The sequence below is a fragment of the Stegostoma tigrinum genome, chromosome 16, assembly GCF_030684315.1.
Source record: "Stegostoma tigrinum isolate sSteTig4 chromosome 16, sSteTig4.hap1, whole genome shotgun sequence".
NCBI classification, from domain to species: Eukaryota; Metazoa; Chordata; class Chondrichthyes; order Orectolobiformes; family Stegostomatidae; genus Stegostoma; species Stegostoma tigrinum.
In genome coordinates this window covers 47,406,704-47,424,761 of record NC_081369.1, presented here as the reverse complement: position 1 = coordinate 47,424,761, position 18,058 = coordinate 47,406,704, and the positions used below count along the sequence as shown (strand labels likewise).

Genomic DNA, 18,058 nt, shown 5'->3' with positions numbered 1-18,058 from the left:
GGCAGCCGCTTTGCAGAACACCTCCGCTCAGTTCGCAACAAACAACTGCACCTCCCAGTCGCAAACCATTTTAGCTCCCCCTCCCATTCCTCAGACGACATGTCCATCATGGGCCTCCTGCAGTGCCACAATGATGCCACCTGAAGGTTGCAGGAACAGCAATTCATATTCCGCTTGGGAACCCTGCAGCCCAATGGTATCAATGTGGACTTCACAAGCTTCAAAATCTCCCCTTCCCCCACCGCATCCCAAAACCAGCCCAGTTCGTCCCCTCCCCCCACTGCATCACACAACCAGCCCAGCTCTTCCCCTCCACCCACTGCATCCCAAAACCAGCCCAACCTGTCTCTGCCTCCCTAACCTGTTCTTCCTCTCACCCATCCCTTCCTCCCACATCAAGTCGCACCTCCATTTCCTACCTACTAACCTCATCCCACCTCCTTGACCTGTCCGTCTTCCCTGGACTGACCTATTCCCTCCCTACCTCCCCACCTATACTCTCCTCTCCACCTATCTTCTTTTCTCTCCATCTTCAGTCCGCCTCCCCACTCTCCCTATTTATTCCATAACCCTCACCCCATCCCCCTCTCTGATGAAGGGTCTAGGCCCGAAACGTCAGCTGTTGTGCTCCTAAGATGCTGCTTGGCCTGCTGTGTTCATCCACCTTCACGCTTTGTTATCTTTAATCCCTGGACACTATGGCCATCTATCTAACTGACACATCCTTGGACTGTGGGAGGAAACCAGAGCAAAGGAGGAAACCCATTCAAACATGGGGAGAATGTGCAAATTCCACACAGACAGTCACCTGAGGGTACAATTGAACACAAGTCCCTGGCATTGGGAGGCAGCAATGCTAACTACTGAGCCACCATGCCACCCATGGTATGATTGTAGATCATAACATCAATTTCCATTTGTGTAGTACTTTTAAAATAGAGAACATTCAAAACAGTCCACAGAGGCATAATCAAAGAAATGACCTTCAAGTTAAAGAAGGGAGTATTTAGAGGATGTAATATTTGGTTAAAGAGGTTACTATTCCGGAAGATCATTCAAGGAGTGGATAAACTCTTCGTGGCGCAGAGACTAGATGGTTCAAACTTCAAACTGGACAATGGGAAAATGTATACAAACAAAAACAGTCAAAGGTGCAGAGTTTAGAATGATTATAGGGTTGGATGAGGAATATGAGGAAGTTTAAAGAGATGATTTCAGAATTTCTGTTCTAAGTTGTTCAGGCCAACACTCACTGTAGCTTCGTGAGGAACAAAAACAAAATTGCTGGAAAAACTCAGTGGGGCCGGCAGCATCTGTGGAGGAGAAAACAGAGTTAATATTTCATGTCCGGTGACCCTTCCTCAGAAGGGTCAGGGAAAGGGTCACTGGACCTGAAAAGTTAACTGTTTTCTCCTCCACAGATGCTGCCAGACCTGCTGAACTTTTCCAGTAACTTTATTTTTGTTCCTGATTTACAGCATCCGCAGTTCTTTTGGTTTTTATTTAGCTTAATGAGGATATGGATAACTGTTGAGTTTGACTTTCTACAAGATAGGACATGGTCAGCAGAGTTTTGAATGAACTGAGGTTTACTGAGGTTGGAAAGTCAATCAAAAATATTAAAACAATTGAATCTGGAGGTGGTAATATAAGCAGCAGACAAGCAGAGATAGATTGAAGGCAAGTAACATCACGGAGATGAAACTTTGTGGCCGATGCAATGGAGAAGATTTGGGATCAAGATTGGATTGGGTACCAATGTTGTGAACAGTCTTGTTCAGCATGAGACAATGACTCAATGAAGAACAGAATTATGAACAGAGGTACAGAGCTGCAGGCAAGGCTGACATTTGGACTTAGTAATAATCCATTCAAGACTTAGACCAGTCCTTAGCAATTTTACAATAGTGCAGCACAGCATTTCACAGCAAGATTACTGAGTATGACGGTCTATTCTAGACATTTATGTCCTGCCCGTCTGCTGGTAGAAACATCATACAGAAGTCAACTTTCTGTACTTTATGTGCCTGGCTGAAGAAGGGTAGTATGACGATAAGCACAACTAACATTACAAACAAAACAAATGATATGGTACTCTAGAGATAAATTATATTACTGAATTAATGTTGCAATCAAACCTCATTATTATAACAGAACTCAATGTTTTTAATATTTGAAAGACAATGGCTCATCATGAGCAGTATTACGAATGATTACGGTTTTATCTTCTTTCAATGTTTCCTGTGGACGGGCTTTGTGCTGAAGATGCTTGCTGTGTGCCTTTCATTGTTTTTTATAATACAACACTGAAGCAATGTCTGCATGAAAAAAAATCTTAATTTCTTTAAATCACACAAATACACATCCACAGGGATCAATTCAACGGTAAAACACTGAATAGGTAAAACATGAAAATCGATGATAGACTTTTCACTTACCTCTCGGTCCAAGATTGAAGGTGGCACTACAGTGACAATGTCTCCCTTCTCTGGGTCGATGTAGAACATGTTTGGAGATGGTGTCTCTGGTGTCTGTTTAATGATACTGTAACGCAGAACTGCATTGTCTGTATTGGGGTCATCTGCATCGTAAGCTGTCATGCGCATTACTGTAGTTCCTAAAGTGAGAGTTAGAATGTTAATTATATCACTTCTTTAAAAACTTTCTGCAGTTGTTAAAATAATCATCAGAGAGTTCCCTCCAAATATTTTCTTCCTCAGCATCTGCATCAGTGCTCTATATAACAAGGAGGGAAATGGTACAAAGCAAATTGATGGAGCTATGGGCTGGCAAGCCTCTGAGCCCATGGGCAGCATGGTGGCTCAGTGGTTAGCACTACTATCTCATAGCGCAAGGACCCAGGTTCAATTCTACCCTCTGTCTGGAATTTGCATGTTCTCTTCATGTCTGCATGGACTTCCTCTGGGTGCTCTGGTTTCCTCCCACAGTTCAAAGATGTGTAGGTTAGGTGGATTGGCCATGCTAAATTGTTCCTAGTGTCCAGGGATTTGCAGCCTACCTGGAATAACCATGGGAAATGCAGGGTTACAGGGATAGGGTAAGGAGTGGGTCTCAGTGAAGGGTTGCTGTGAACTTGTTGGGTAAAATGGCCTCCTTCTACACTATAGAGATTCTATGAGTCCAGATAGACATCACCCTATCCCTTAAAGAGATTCCTAATGTGACAGTTGATGCATTGGTATTATTTTTTGAAAAATTCCCGAGGGCTGGAGTAGCAAATTTATGCCCTCTATTCAAAAAGGGTGGGAAGTAGAAACTATACAAACAAGGAAACAGAGTCGGCCTCTTGGCCCTTTGAGCCTGCTCCCCATTCAACAAGACTATGGCTGATCTGATTGTAATCTGAACTCTACATTCCTGCATATCCCTGTTAATCTTCTACCCCTTGGTAATCAAGAATCTATCTTGTCCTACTTCACACATATTTAAAGAGTCCACATCCACTGCCCAAAACCAGCCCAGTTCATCCCCTCCCCCCCCACTGCATCCCAAAACCAGCCCAGCCTGTCTCTGCCTCCCTAACCTGTTCTTCCTCTCCCCATCCCTTCCTCCCACATCAAGCCGCACCTCTATCTCCTACCTACTAACCTCATCCCACCTCCTTGACCTGTCCGTCTTCCCTGGACTGACCTATCCCCTCCCTACCTCCGCACCCATACTCTCCTCTCCACCTATCTTCTTTTCTCTCCATCTTCAGTCCGCCTCCCCCTCTCTCCCTACTTATTCCAGAACCCTCACCCCATCCCCTTCTCTGATGAAGGGTCTAGGCCCGAAACGTCAGCTTTTGTGCTCCTGAGATGCTGCTTGGCCTGCTGTGTTCATCCATCTCCACACTTTTGTTATCTTGGATTCTCCTGCATCTGCAGTTCCCATTATCACTGATGACATTTTCTCAGTTCCGTTTTAAATGTGCCCTCCTTATTTTTAAACTATGATGACTAGTTCTATAGCAGGAATCTGTAGGACAGTTAGTTTGACATTTGTCATGGAGTGATGTTGGAATTGATCATTGAAGGAAGATTGCGCACTTATAAAAAGCCAAGGTAATCAGGAAGAGTCAATGTGGTTTTATGAAAATGGTATCATGATGGGCCAACTTATTGGAGTACTTTAAAGGAGTCCACTGTGGAAAACGAGGTGCTTGTACACTATACAGTACTTAGATTTCCAGAAGACATTTGATAAATTCTATATAAAAGGTTATTATGGAACATAAAAGCTCATGGTGGAGAGGGTACCACACTGGCTGCTTGACAGAACACAGAAAGCATGATTAAATGGATCTTTCATTGGCATGATGTGATGAATGGCGTCCTGCAGAGCTTTGCACTGGTGCTGCAACATTTACAATTTACATCAATGGCTTAGATGAGGGGAGTGAAAGTTGCTGTGTGAAAGAGGTGAAATCTGATAGATGGAACTATAATGTTGAAACAAAAAGTGAAGCCGTTCACTTTGGCAGGAAAAATAAAAACAAGCAAAGTAATTCTGAAATGGAGAATGAGTGCAGAATTACAAGGATATGGGTGTTCTTCTGCATGAGTCAAAAAACGCCAGTGTGCAGGCAACTGCATATAATTAAGAAAGCTTATGGGATGCTGTCATTTGTCCTGATGGGAAGGGACATCAGTGCACAGAAGGAGATCGGAGGAGGTTGACTGGGTTGCTACTTGGAGTGAATGGGATTTCGTATAGGAACAGGTTGTGTTTAGAAGAGTGGAGTTCAGAAGATTGAGGGCAGAAATAGACAGCATGCTTTTAAAATAAGGGATTGTCCTTCTAAGACCGAGACTAGAAGATTTTGAGGAGGGTTGTGCATCTTTGGAATACTGCCTCAGAGAACAGTGCGCATGGGAACACTGAATATTTTTCAGGCAGAAGTGGATAGGTTGTTGTTGGGAACAGAATCAAGGGTTATTGAGGGTAGCTAGGAGTATGGAATTTGAAACAGAAACTGTTCAGCATAATCTTATCAAATAGCTGAGAAGGCTAAGGTGCCAAATGGTTCACTTCTGTCCCTGTTTTGTGTGTACCTATGTAATGTTTGTAAAACTATTATTAGCACTGCAGATTCTGTGTAAATATCAGCAGCAGTCCAGCTTCCCAAACTTTTAGCATCATACATAGGTTTTTCTTTTGTCTGAAATTCCTCTAATAAGTTACAAAATCATGAGGTCTTGGGGGAAAATGCACACGATTAGGAGACAATTGCTACAAGTGACAAAGTCATACAATGTCTTGAAGCTTTAATCAATTACAACAAAATTATGAGCCATGGTTCAGTTGGTAACACTCTTGTCGGAGTCAAATGTTTTGGTTTAAGTTCTATTTCAGGGCTTGAAAACAAAACTGATGCTGACGGTGCACTGCATTGTTGAACATAGAACATTGAACAGTACAGCACAGTACAGGTCCTTCAGCCCACGATGTTGTACCAAACTTTTACCCAATCTGAAGGTCTATCTAACCTCCACCCCTACCTTATACTATCATCCATATGCCTACCTAATAGTAGCTGAAATACCCCTATGAGACCGACTCCACTACCCGCTCCAGCAACACATTCCACACCCCGGCCACTCTCTGAGTAAAGAACCTACCTCTGATGTCTCCCCTACATCCACACCACTCACCTGAGAACTATGCCCCCGGTAATAGCTACCTTCACCCTCGGAAAAAGTCTCTGTCTGTCCACTATGTCCACACCTCTGATCATTTTGTACACCTCTATCAAGTCACCTCTCATCCTTCGCCATTCTAAAGAGAAAAGCCCTAGCTCTCTCAACCTTTCCTCGTAAAACCTTGCCCCCATTCCAGGCAACATCCTGGTAATAAGATAACAAGGTGTAGAGCTGGATGAACACAGCAGGCCAAGCAGCATCAGAGGAGCAAGGCAGCTGATGTTTCGGGCCTAGGACCTTCTTCAGAAAATTTTGTGAAGAAGGGTCTAGGCCCAAAACATCAGCCTTCCTGCTCCTCTGATGCTGCTTGGCCTGCTGTGTTCATCCAGCTCTACAACTTGTTATCTCAGATTCACCAGCATCCTCAGTTCCTATTATCCCTGCGACTATTCCAACATTTCCACATCTTTCCTGTAATGAGGCGACCAGAACTGGACACAATACTCTAGATGTGACCAAACCAGGCTTTTGTGTCGCTGGAGCACAACTTCACAGCTCTTGAACTCAATCCCTCTATCAATGAAAGCTAACACACCATACACCTTCTTCACAACTCTATCCACCTGGGTGGCAGCTTTCAGGGAACTGTGGACACGAACCCAGAGATGCCTCTGCTCCTCTACTGCCAAGAGTCTTTCCATTAACCCAGTATTCTGCTTTCAAGTTTGTCCTTCCAAAATGAATCACCTCACACTTTTCAGGGTTAAACTCCATCTGCCAGTTCTCAGCTCAGCTCTACATCCTATCAATGTCCCTTTGTAACCTCGAACAGCCCTCTGTACTGTCCACAACTCGACCCACCTTCGTATCATCCGTAAACTTACTAATTCGCCCCTCCACTTCTTCATCCAAATCATTTATAAAAATCACAAACAGAAGAGGACCCAGAACAGATCCTTGTGGTACATCACTCATAACTGAGCACCATGTTGAATGTTTTCTGTCAACTACCACCCTTTGTCTTCTAAGGGTCAGCCAATTCTGAATCCAATCTGCCACATTTCCCCCCTTCCCATGCATCCTTACCTTCTGCATGAGCCTACCATGGGGAACCTTATCAAATGCCTTACTTAAATCCATGGATACCACATCCCCTGCTCTACCTTCATCCACATGTTTGGTCACCTCTTCAAAGAATTCAGTAAGGTTTGTGAGGCATGATCTACCCCTCACAAATCCATGCTGTCTATCACGAATCAAACTGTGTGGTGACTGGAGTGGGATACCATCCTTTGATAGAGCCTGAATTAAATTCTGTTGCTCAGGTCGGATAGTAAATATAAAATGCCATTACTTTAAAAAACGCAGAGAATTATCTCCACTGATCTGGTCAATAAATTATTTGCCATGGTTTTTACATTGCAACAGCTCCTAAACATCAATACTTCCTTGACTGTAAAGCACTTTAACTTTACATAACCAACAGATGTGTCAAAGTGTTAAGTAAATGCTATTTTTGTTGTTTCTAAGCGATCTGCAGTTCACTTTCTCCAATCTTTCTTGGATCTGCAAGTTTTTTTTCCAATTGATACATCAGAATAATTGAGAACATTAAAAAACGTGCAGTTAAAAATTGTTGCCAGCATGATCATAATATGCCACAATCACAGTATTTCATTATTTACATATAGTTACTAGATTTTAGAGTCACTAGCAGTCCACATGCACCTGGTAATTGTAAAGAATCCTTTTTCAAGACACTGTATTTAATATGTAGCTTAAATACTTTAGATATTTTATGTGAGGTTGGAGTTAGCATTGGTCTACTGACTAAAGTGTTGCATAACGATCAAAATGTATACCATTAAACTACAACCTCTGAGTTTCATAAGTTTGGTGACTTAAGGAATAATCACAATTCTCTTCAGCCAAATTGCTGGATAATTTTGACGACTGAATCGAGAAAGTTGATGATGCAGTGTACATGGACTTCCACATGGCAAGGAATTCCAGACAACAGATTTATAATGCTCCAGCAATAAACAGAGGCAATGACAACATGGATACAGACCTGTCCGATAGCAAACAGAAAGCTGTGTTGGATATATATTTTTGGACTGGAGGAAGGCTTGAAGATTTGAAGGCATAGGGGAAAAACCTTTCAGTGCAACGTGTGATGGAGAACTCAAACACACTCATTGAGAGCATGGTGGAAGCAGCCTATTTAAGAGGAAATTGATTCTTGTGTGCAAAGGAAGAATCGGAGTGTTACAGGAAGAAGGTGAGCAAGGGGACATGAGATGCCATTGTTGCTTTGGAGACCAGAACAGATACTGCTGGCTAAATGATCTCTTTTCATGCTGCTCCCATCCCATGATTCTTGAGTTTTTCAATTCTGGTGTCGCAACTGAGAAGCAGAATGGCAATTGGTATCCACCTTATGGGTTGGTGTGTCAGAAGCCTGGGGCTGGATTTTCCCGGCACAGTGGCTCAATGGTTAGCACCTCGGCCTCTGGGTTAGATTCCAGACCTGGACAACTGTCTGTGTGGACTTTGCACTTTCTCCCCATGTCTGCGTGGGTTTCTTCTGGCTGCTCCAGTTTCCTTCCACAGCCCAAAGATGTGCTGGTTAGGTTGTTTGGCCATGCTAAAATTACTGTCGTGTCCAGGGATGTGCAGGCTTGGTGGATTATGGAGAAAGGGTGCCTATAAATTCTGTTCCTGGGTGCTTATCTTCATTCCGCCTGCTCTGAAAGCTTGTGATTTCAAATAAACTGTTGGACTATAAGCTGGTGTTGTGAGACTTCTGAACTCCTCATACAACACGGAGTGCTCACTTTCAGGCTCCTAAGCAGCTTCATAACAGTGGGGAAAGCTTGAAAATTCTAACTGACCTCCATTAATTGAATCTAATTCAAAGCTAAATTGCTGCCTGGCACTTGGGTGGGGGAGGGTGGATGTGGGTGGGAAGACTTGTGGGGTGGGGGGGAAAGAGGTGAGTTAGCCAGGCTTTCTACAGCTGGCCTCCATCAAAATGACACACACCGAAACAGCACTGGGAAACCGCTAAAACAGCCAGCATCATTACTTTTGGCCTATACCTTTCTCCCTTCTTGTAGTTGATCCTGATATGGGAGCTCTGTGGCTATGCTTCATATTCAGCGTTGCAAGTCATTTACGTTCATCATGTGAAACTGTTTCTTAGAAAAAAAGTCTGTTATGTAGTGAAAAACATATTGAAACTACAGGCCTGATTTTTACCAGAAATTGTGCCAATTTTGGCAAGTGTCATGTCGAATTGAGGTGAAGAGGAATATCTTCAGCCAGAGACTGGTGACTCTGTGAAACTCATTGCTGCAGAAAGTTCTGGAGGCCAAGTCATTGAGTATATTTAAGACAGAGGTAGTAGGCTCTTGATTAGTAAGAGGATTAAAGGCGATAGCAGAAGGCAGGAGAAAGGTTGTTAAGAAATATATCAGCCATGATTGAATAGAAAGGCAAATGGCCTAATTCTGCCCCTATATTTTAAGGTCTTATGGTTTCTTTCCACAGTCCCAGCAAGGTTTCTTACACAGTCTTTCAAAATTCACTTCACTACTGATACAATGCTGCCCCCACTTGTAATATTGCCCCGTCACTGGAAGTAGAGGTACATGGCACTGCCAGAATCTCAAGGGTTTCTGACACTGGTGCCATTTTTGTGGGCCAGCTGTGAATTTGATGGCAGTCTGGACTTGACCTGTGCAGTTCTGATCAAATTGCCTCGCACAGGATGGGCAAAGGGAAATTGAAACCCTGCTGAGGGCACAGGGATAGGGAAGCAGTCATGGCAGTCTGGACTTGCTCTGTGTAGTTCTGGTCAAATTGCCTCACACAGGATGGGCAGAGGGAAATTGAAACCCTGCTTGGGAACAGGGATAGGGAAGCCCTGGTGATGACAGTACATGTGGGTGATGTTCATGATAGAGCTCCACAATGGAGTTCCAGAAAAAGCAAGTGGCAAGCTGTCGGGTTATTGCACTGAATTTTCATGTTGGAAATTGTCATCAACCAGTTTTACTCTCTGTAAACCAATCGTCAAGCAAAACACTGCTTGAACAAGATAGTCATGAAACCCCAACTGATAATTTTTAAAATGTCAAGCTAAGAAAATAACTGAAATTATGATTCCCATGAATACCATTTTAAAAACAATGTTGCTATATGGCTTTTCATTTGACTATTTTGTAATGAAAATATCTCCAAAAAACTTGGAACAAATTTGTTTTTCCACAATCATTCAAACCTCAAGTCCCTAAAAAAAAATAAATAATCATGGGGGCAGAGATAAGATGAATGACAAGGGTCTTTTCCCAAAAGCTCTGTTTTCATGCTGTATGACTCTACGAGGCCTTGATAACATCAGTCACTGAATTTCAGGTGAGTTTGCTATTCAACAAGCAACATTGATAACATAAAGAATTGCTGAAGCTCTTTAATGACAATTGTGCACTTCAATTCAAAGAGAGAATTGTTAGCCACATCGATGCCAAGAGAAAACGATCTCAGCGACATGCTGGCAGCAATGAGAAAGGCAGCTGCAGAAAATGATCAATCCTACAAAATTACTACTATTAAAGTTATTCCAAAGTTTGAAAAATACTGAGTTTGGATATAGGAACAAACGGATTTTCTTGACTTTTTAAAAATGGCCTTGTTAGAAAAATAGTGTCCATATGCCTTGGATTGTTTTATATTTGTAATCTATTTGTGAGGGCATATGGCCATTTAGAGATTCTCTCTCAGAGGACTAACTGGTTCACTGATGGTTTGTCAACACAAACCTTTGCTTCATTCTCCAACATCTACCAGAATTATAACTCAGCAACGCTTCAATCAGTCAGCAAACATCAAAAACATAATTGTTGAGTGAATGTTGGCTTTTCAGTTGGCCGGATGGATCAGATTCATGCCAACAGTACAGGGTTCAATCCCCATTCTGACTGAGGTAGATTTGGAACCTGTGTCCTTGTCCTACCCCTTGTGGAAATAATCACACTGTCGGGCAGACCTGCCCTCAGGCAGAGGACCCTCGAATAAAGATTACTGCTCCATTGTAGCAAAACAAAATCGCAGTTCTCAGATGCACAACAACATCTAGCCAAACAGGAAATAATTCTCGTTACAGTCCTACATATTCCTACATCTTCATTGTAACATAAAAGGAACAATGGATATATTCCAAGAAAATCCCCTCTCTTGACTATTGTCAGGTTAGCTCCAATGTTGGGTTGTATATTTTGTGCACATTGGCTGATGGTAGAGTTGACCTAAGAGGTGATGCCTATATTTGAACAGCTTCTCCTCTATCATTATCTTGTCTCATGCTTACAAGATGCCCATTTGACTTGGTTGATTTGTAAAAGGCCATGAGACTGAACTGAAACCTAAGGCAACGCCATGAGAAGAATAAATAGGGAAATAGGTACAAAAACAGTTCAAGTTCAATTTATTCTTTGCTACATGCTTACACAGAAAGGGTATATCTGTAAATGCAAAAAAGAAGGTCATATCAGGTTTCACAAGAAATATTAACTTCATATTTCCATAAATGTCACATTTGCGAGGTGTGCTCTGACTTTGACCCAGTGTTCTGATGTAGGTCAGATAGATTTATTACAGTTCTTCATACAAGTCACACTGTTCAAAAACAGAAAGGTCTTGTTCCTTGATGCAATAATATCAGAATTCAACATCCTTGAAATGTAATGCATTGACAAGGCTTTGGGGACTTTCATGTCATCTCAGCATCCAGTTTAAAAATTCTCTTAAGTAAAAGCACCAAATGATCTTGCTCATAACCACTTTATTTCTCAAATGCTAATTATTAAACCCATTGAGGTTTGAGGTTTAGTGAGTCTGCTTCCAACAGCAAGATGTTACCTGATTTAGCAACACTTAGGTTATCACCTGTATATAAGGAACTGGATGTTGTGGTAGTGAAGAAACCAACAGACATTTATTACCGTTACAACAGTTGCCGTACAAGCATATGGGGGGCAAATTATTAAGCAATTATTCACAAAGAGGCGTGTTTCCAGTGATCTAAATTAAAGAGGCTACAGGATTTATATATTCTGAGATTACATGCTATGATGCTTTGATATTATGAGTGCACTGATAGTGAGACATAAGAAGTAAGAGTAGAAACAGGCCTTTCTGACCATTAAGTCTGCACCACCATTCAGTGAAATCATGACTGATATGATAATATTCAATGTCTCTTTTCTGCTCTTTCTCCATAACTCTAAATTCCCTTATTAAGTATATTCAAAGCTGAGATTAATCAATGACTCAGCCTTGATAGCCCTCTGTGGTAAAGAATAACAATTTGTGAGTCCAGATCCACACTATTGTGGTTGACACCTAGTGCTCGTCTGAAATGGTGCAGTGAACCAGTTACTTGTGCTCAGAAAAAGCAGCGCTTCGCTGTGCTTACATTACACAAATCAGATCAAGAACGTGCGTATCTCTCAGTCTCTCTCTATCACCCCCAATCTTGACTACTTCAATAATACAGCCTGCATTAGCACTGTATGTGGCATAACATATCCAGCATGGAACCCAAAAAATTCATGTAGATTTATCATTTCAGAAAGTGTTTCAGAACATTTGTACACAAATGGATTGAGAACCAGCCAAAGAGATAGCAACATCATGACAAATTAAGTTCCAAATGTTCTCAGTATAAATATTGGCCATTGATAATGCAGGGATTAATACAAAACCATGTGCACTGAATTACAAAAGTCTTACACCATTGCTGAAGATACCAACAGCATTCAACACAAATACTAGGAATCACTGAATCAATGATTCATGGATGGCTTAAAGTAAAAGAAAAGTTCAGAAGGGTGTTGCTAGAGATGAATGAAACCAAGCAAGAGGGAAAGCCTCAAAGGCTGACAATACCCTCTGTCTAGCTTGTAGATACTTGGGACACCCGGCTGAGGTCTGAATTATCCGGTCCTGTTACCCAAGCACCCAGGCTATAATGTTTGGGCACCAAATAAATGGCAATGTCAATGCTCCTATAGAGTTTAGAACTGACAAAAGAAGGATTGCAGGATTTATCAACCAGCACTGGAGAGATGCAGAGATTAAGCTACTGCCATCAGAACCCACATTCGCTCACTCATTAGAACATGGGTTCATTGCAAACCAATAAAACAAATCAACAGCTCTAAGAGTGACAACTTCAGAACATCCAAAATAAAAGCTGCAAGAGCTGCAGATATTGTAAATCAGAAACAAAAGCAGGAACTGATGGAAAAGCTCAGCATGTTGTCAGCATCTGTGGAGAGAAATCAGAGTTAACATTTTGGGTCAAGTGACCCTTCCTCAGATCTGTTTTTAATCTTAGACCATGCTATAATAGGGTTCATGATACACATATCTTGAGAACTTATTATAGATTAGATCATATTATAACGTGACCCTTTCAAAAGTGTCAAGCCAGTAACCAGAGCAATAAAAACAAACAAAATGAAGGTGAACAATTAAAAAAAAACACATTTCATTCAGAATCTTACAGCTGTACAGCATGGAACCAACGTGAAATGTTAACTCTCATTTTTCTCCACAGATACTGCCAGACCTGCTGAGATTTTCCAGCAGGTTCAGAACATCCTGCATTCATTCAAGCCAGAGGTATAACATCAACAATAAATATGAACAGTCCAAAATAACTGATTTTCTTTAACAGGAGCACATTATTTAATAATGACTGATCGAAGAGTAATGTCTAAATTTCTATTAGCAGAAGATAGTGGTGCATGCATGGAATGAGCTGCCAAATGAAGTGGTAGAGGCTGTTAAAAGCATATTTAAAAGGCATCTGGATGGGTATATGAATAGGAAGAGTTTAAAGGGATATGGATCAAAGGCTAGTAAATGGGACCAGATCAATTTAGGATATCTGGTTGGCATGGACGAGTTGGACGGAAGGGTCGATTTCCAGGCTGTGCAGCTTTATGGCTCTAAATGAAATGTGATTTTTTATTTGAATTGTTCACCTTCACTTTGTTTGTTTTATTATTTTGGCTTTTGGCTTGATATTTTTGAAAGGATATTGTTATAATATGAACTCGTCCGTGTTGAGTTCTCAAGAGACATGGATGGTCCATGATGAGTCACACCTATCTGTCCTTGCTGCCACCAGGAAACAATTTCTTCAATTTCAAAATACTATATTCCTTTGCTTCAGAAAGGATTAACCAGCAAAGGCTCCCTTCCATATAATATTTTCAGATTGCCAACAGATTCAGACTGGGTCGCAGTATTTTGAATCTTTCGCATATCCAAATATTGGCACAGCTTAAACAAGCTCAGAATTGGACCTGACATGTATTTGTAGTATACATCAGATTAAAAGGTGACAATTTCCTATTCTAAAATGAGATGAACACCTTTCACCCCAATCACAAAATGTTCAAACGAAACTTCTGTCTCATTTACATAATGAGTATTATTGACCTTTGTACCCATTCACAACAGTGTGTGGGGTTAATGCAAGGTTGCAATCACACACGTAAACAGTTTCACATTCCATCCCGTTATTTTTGAGACGCTGCACTCGATTTTTTTCTGCCTTTGCCTCAGTGCATTAGACTTACTTATTCATCTGCACTGAAATGAAGTGGTTTCCCCCTGCCGTTCCCCAATCATTTATCATGTCTTCAGCCCACAAGCTTCCATTTTCTCTTTTTTTTTCATTACAGTACATTTAACGACTCTTCAACATAATTTTATCCTTCTTCCTGTATGCCTTTTCATCATGTCAGAGAAATGAAAAGAAACAGGAATTAATTTCAGAGGTGAGAAACAACTCATTTGATATGGAAAGTTGATAAGAAAAAAATTAATTTGCTGTGTGAACGATGAAATGTCTGAACGTCTTCTTCAACATATTCATCAACATTAAATTGAATGGGGAGAATGTGACAACTAGCTGGACAGACAGTACAATTTCATATCATTTGTTTATTCGTCCATCGTTTTCAATGTTGCAATGTCGTTCCCTTGATGTAGGATCAGTTTTAACACTGCCAAAGGGAACAGCTTACAGTGAAACTAGAATTTCCTTAAAATATGCATTATAACAAAATGTGGAGGAAATAATGAAAAACATAACTGTTATCTTTAGAAATTGAAACTTTAAAGTACATAAGCTCTACAGCGTCAACTCTGTGCTCTAGTTAAAAATGTACCCATTAGACAAGTGTCATATATATAGAATCCTACTTCATAAGAATGTTCCAAGAGAAGCTGAAGTGAACTGGAATATTAGATTAGAAGAAAAATCAGAACTCACATGGCACCCCAAATTATAGTCCAACTGGTTTATTTGAAAACACAAGCTTTCAGAATGTAGCCCATTCATCAGATGAAGTGAGAAAAAAAGCACACAGAAATTATAAGTAAAAGATCAAAGGATCACACAACTGATGAGGATGTACTAAACAAACCTAAGATGCTGTTAAATCTTTGAACAGTTAAAAGGGTTTAGTTGATTAACATTAACATTAAAACTTTCTAACTGATTAAAGATTTAACAGCATCTTAAGTATGTTTAATACATCATCATCGGTTATGTGACCCTTTGATCTTTTAATTACAAATTCTGAGTTCCGTGTGCTTCTTTCTCATTTGACCTGATGAAGGAGTTATGCTCCAAAAGCTTGAGTTTTCAAATAAACTTGTTGGGCTATAACCAAGTGTCATGTGATTTCTGACTTTGTCAACCCCAATCCGACACCAGTACCACCACATCAAGAGAAAAATGAATAGAAATTCACTGACAGACAATTAACAGGATATTTCAGAATACTTATATATACCACCATCTATGGCTAAATAAATTTGTTAAGGAGAAAGCAAAGATGAATGGCAGATCAGATGATTGGTCAACATTTAAAGAGCAGGATAGCAAATGTGGTTCCTCTGTTCAAGAAGGGGAGTAGAGACAACCCTGGTAATTATAGACCAGTGAGCCTTACCTCAGTTGTTGGTAAAGTGTTGGAAAAGGTTATAAGGGATAGGATTTATAACCATCTAGAAAAGAATAAATTGATTAGGGATAGTCAGCACGGTTTTGTGAAGGGAAGGTCGTGCCTCACAAACCTTATTGAGTTCTTTGAGAAGGTGACCAAACAGGTAGATGAGAGTAAACCGGTTGATGTGGTATATATGGATTTCAGCAAGGCGTTCGATAAGGTTCCCCACAGTATGCTATTGTACAAAATGCGGAGGAATGGGATGGTGGGAGATATAGCAGTTTGGATTGGAAATTGGCTTGCTGAAAGAAGACAGAGGGTGGTAGTTGATGGGAAATGTTCATCCTGGACACCAGTTACTAGTGGTGTACCGCAAGGGTCGGTGTTGGGTCCACTGCTGTTTGTCATTTTTATAAATGACCTGGGTGAGGGCGTGGAAGAATGGCTTGGTAAATTTGCAGACGACACTAAGGTCGGTGGAGTTATGGATAGTGACGAAGGATGCTGTAGGTTGCAGAGAGACATAGATAAGCTGCAGAGCTGGGCTGAGAGGTGGCAAATGGAGTTTAATGCAGACAAGTGTGAGGTGATGCACTTTGGTAGGAGTAACCAGAAGGCAAAGTACTGGGCTAATGGTAAGATTCTTAGTAGTGTAGATGAGCAGAGAGATCTCGGTGTCCATGTACATAGATCCTTGAAAGTTGCCACCCAGGTTGACGGGGCTATTAAGAAGGCATACAGTGTTTTAGCTTTTATTAATAGAGGGATCGAGTTCCGGAACCAAGAGGTTATGGTGAAGCTGTACAAAACTCTGGTGCGGCAGCACTTGGAGTATTGTGTACAGTTCTGGTCACCACATTATAAGAAGGATGTGGAACCTTTGGAAAGGGTGCAGAGGAGATTTACTAGGATGTTGCCTTGTATGGAGGGAAGGTCTTACGAGGAAAGGCTGAAGGACTTGAGGCGGTTTTCATTAGAGAGAAGAAGGTTGAGAGGTGACTTATTTGAAACATATAAAATAATCAGAGGGCTAGATAGGGTGGATAGGGAGAGTCTTTTTCCTCAGATGGTGACGGCGAGCATGAGGGGGCATAGCTTTAAATTGAGGGGTGAAAGATATAGGACAGATGTCAGAGGTAGTTTCCTTACTCAGAGGGTAGTAAGGAAATGGAACGCTTTGCCTGCAACAGTAGTAGATTCACCAACTTTAGGTACATTTAAGTCGTCATTGGATAAGCACATGGACGTATGTGGAATAGTGTAGGTTAGATGGGCTTGAGATCAGTATGACAGTTCGGCACAACATCGAGGGTCGCAGGGCCTGTACTATGCTGTAATGTTCTATGTTCTATGTTCTATGTTCTAGTACTTAATAATTGGAAGATTAATCAGAAGTAAGTAATTCCACGAAGAGAGGAAGCCAAATATAAGTATAAAATTGTAAGAGTTTCTACAGGTATCGAAAAAGGAAAAGAGTAACTACTTGTCCTCAGAGGGATGAGAATGGCAGATGAAATGAACAAACATTTTACTTCTGTCTTCACTACAAAAATACATCTCAGTAGTTGCTGTAAATCAGGTTGTTGAAGGAAGAGAGCAACTTGCTGATAATATAATCACTAGGAGTGTGGTACTGAGCAAGCTGATGAATTTATGAGGTGACAAGTTCCAGAGTCCTGATGGACTTCATTCTCAATGTTAAAAGAAAGTTGTTGTTGTGCTGGAGTGAATTTTCCAATAGCCCCCAGATTCAGGAAAGGCTTCTTTGGATCAAAAAGTAGCAAATCCAAACCTTCATTTAAGAAGAAAGGGAAGCAGAAACAGGAAACTAGGCCAGTTAGCTTGAAGTCAGTTGTGGCAAACATGTTAGAATTGATGAGTAAGGATCTTATAGCTGTCACTTAGAAAAATTCAAAGTAATTGAGAAGAATCAGCATGGTTTTGTGATAGGGAAATCATGTTTAACTAATTTATAGGGCTTCTTTGAAGGAATACCATGCACTGTGAATAAAGGGGAGCTCTTCAATTTACAATTCTTGAACTTCTAAAACACATTTGACAAGATGTCACAAAGAAGGTTATTGGCAAAGTAGAAGCACATAGTGTGGTGTGTTACATATCAGCACAAACAGAAGATTGGCTGGCTGTCAGAAAACAGAGAGTATACATAAGTTACAACTTCCACCTTCTATAAACTTTAGCCTGAGGTTGCTACTATATCATGTTAATCCTCAGAACCCCCCAGGATTCCTGGCACCAGCACTATTGCCACTTGTGAAACCCAGCTGTGCACACCATCAAGTGTTGGCAATCTTAAAATGCCCTGCGCAGTCCTTGTCAAATTCCCCAGATATGTGAGAGAGAGGCAAATTGGAACAGCAC

General features: G+C 41.0%; 1 protein-coding gene across 1 annotated transcript in view; it reads right to left on the bottom strand.

The window, feature by feature from the left end:
* cdh13 (cadherin 13, H-cadherin (heart)) overlaps positions 1-18,058 on the bottom strand; it is a 1,035,536-nt gene that overhangs the window by 328,279 nt on the left and 689,199 nt on the right. Inside the window, exon 7 of the mRNA XM_059651748.1 lies at positions 2,439-2,617. Within this exon, the coding sequence (XP_059507731.1) occupies positions 2,439-2,617 (179 nt within the window). The remainder of the gene's footprint in view (positions 1-2,438; positions 2,618-18,058) is intronic.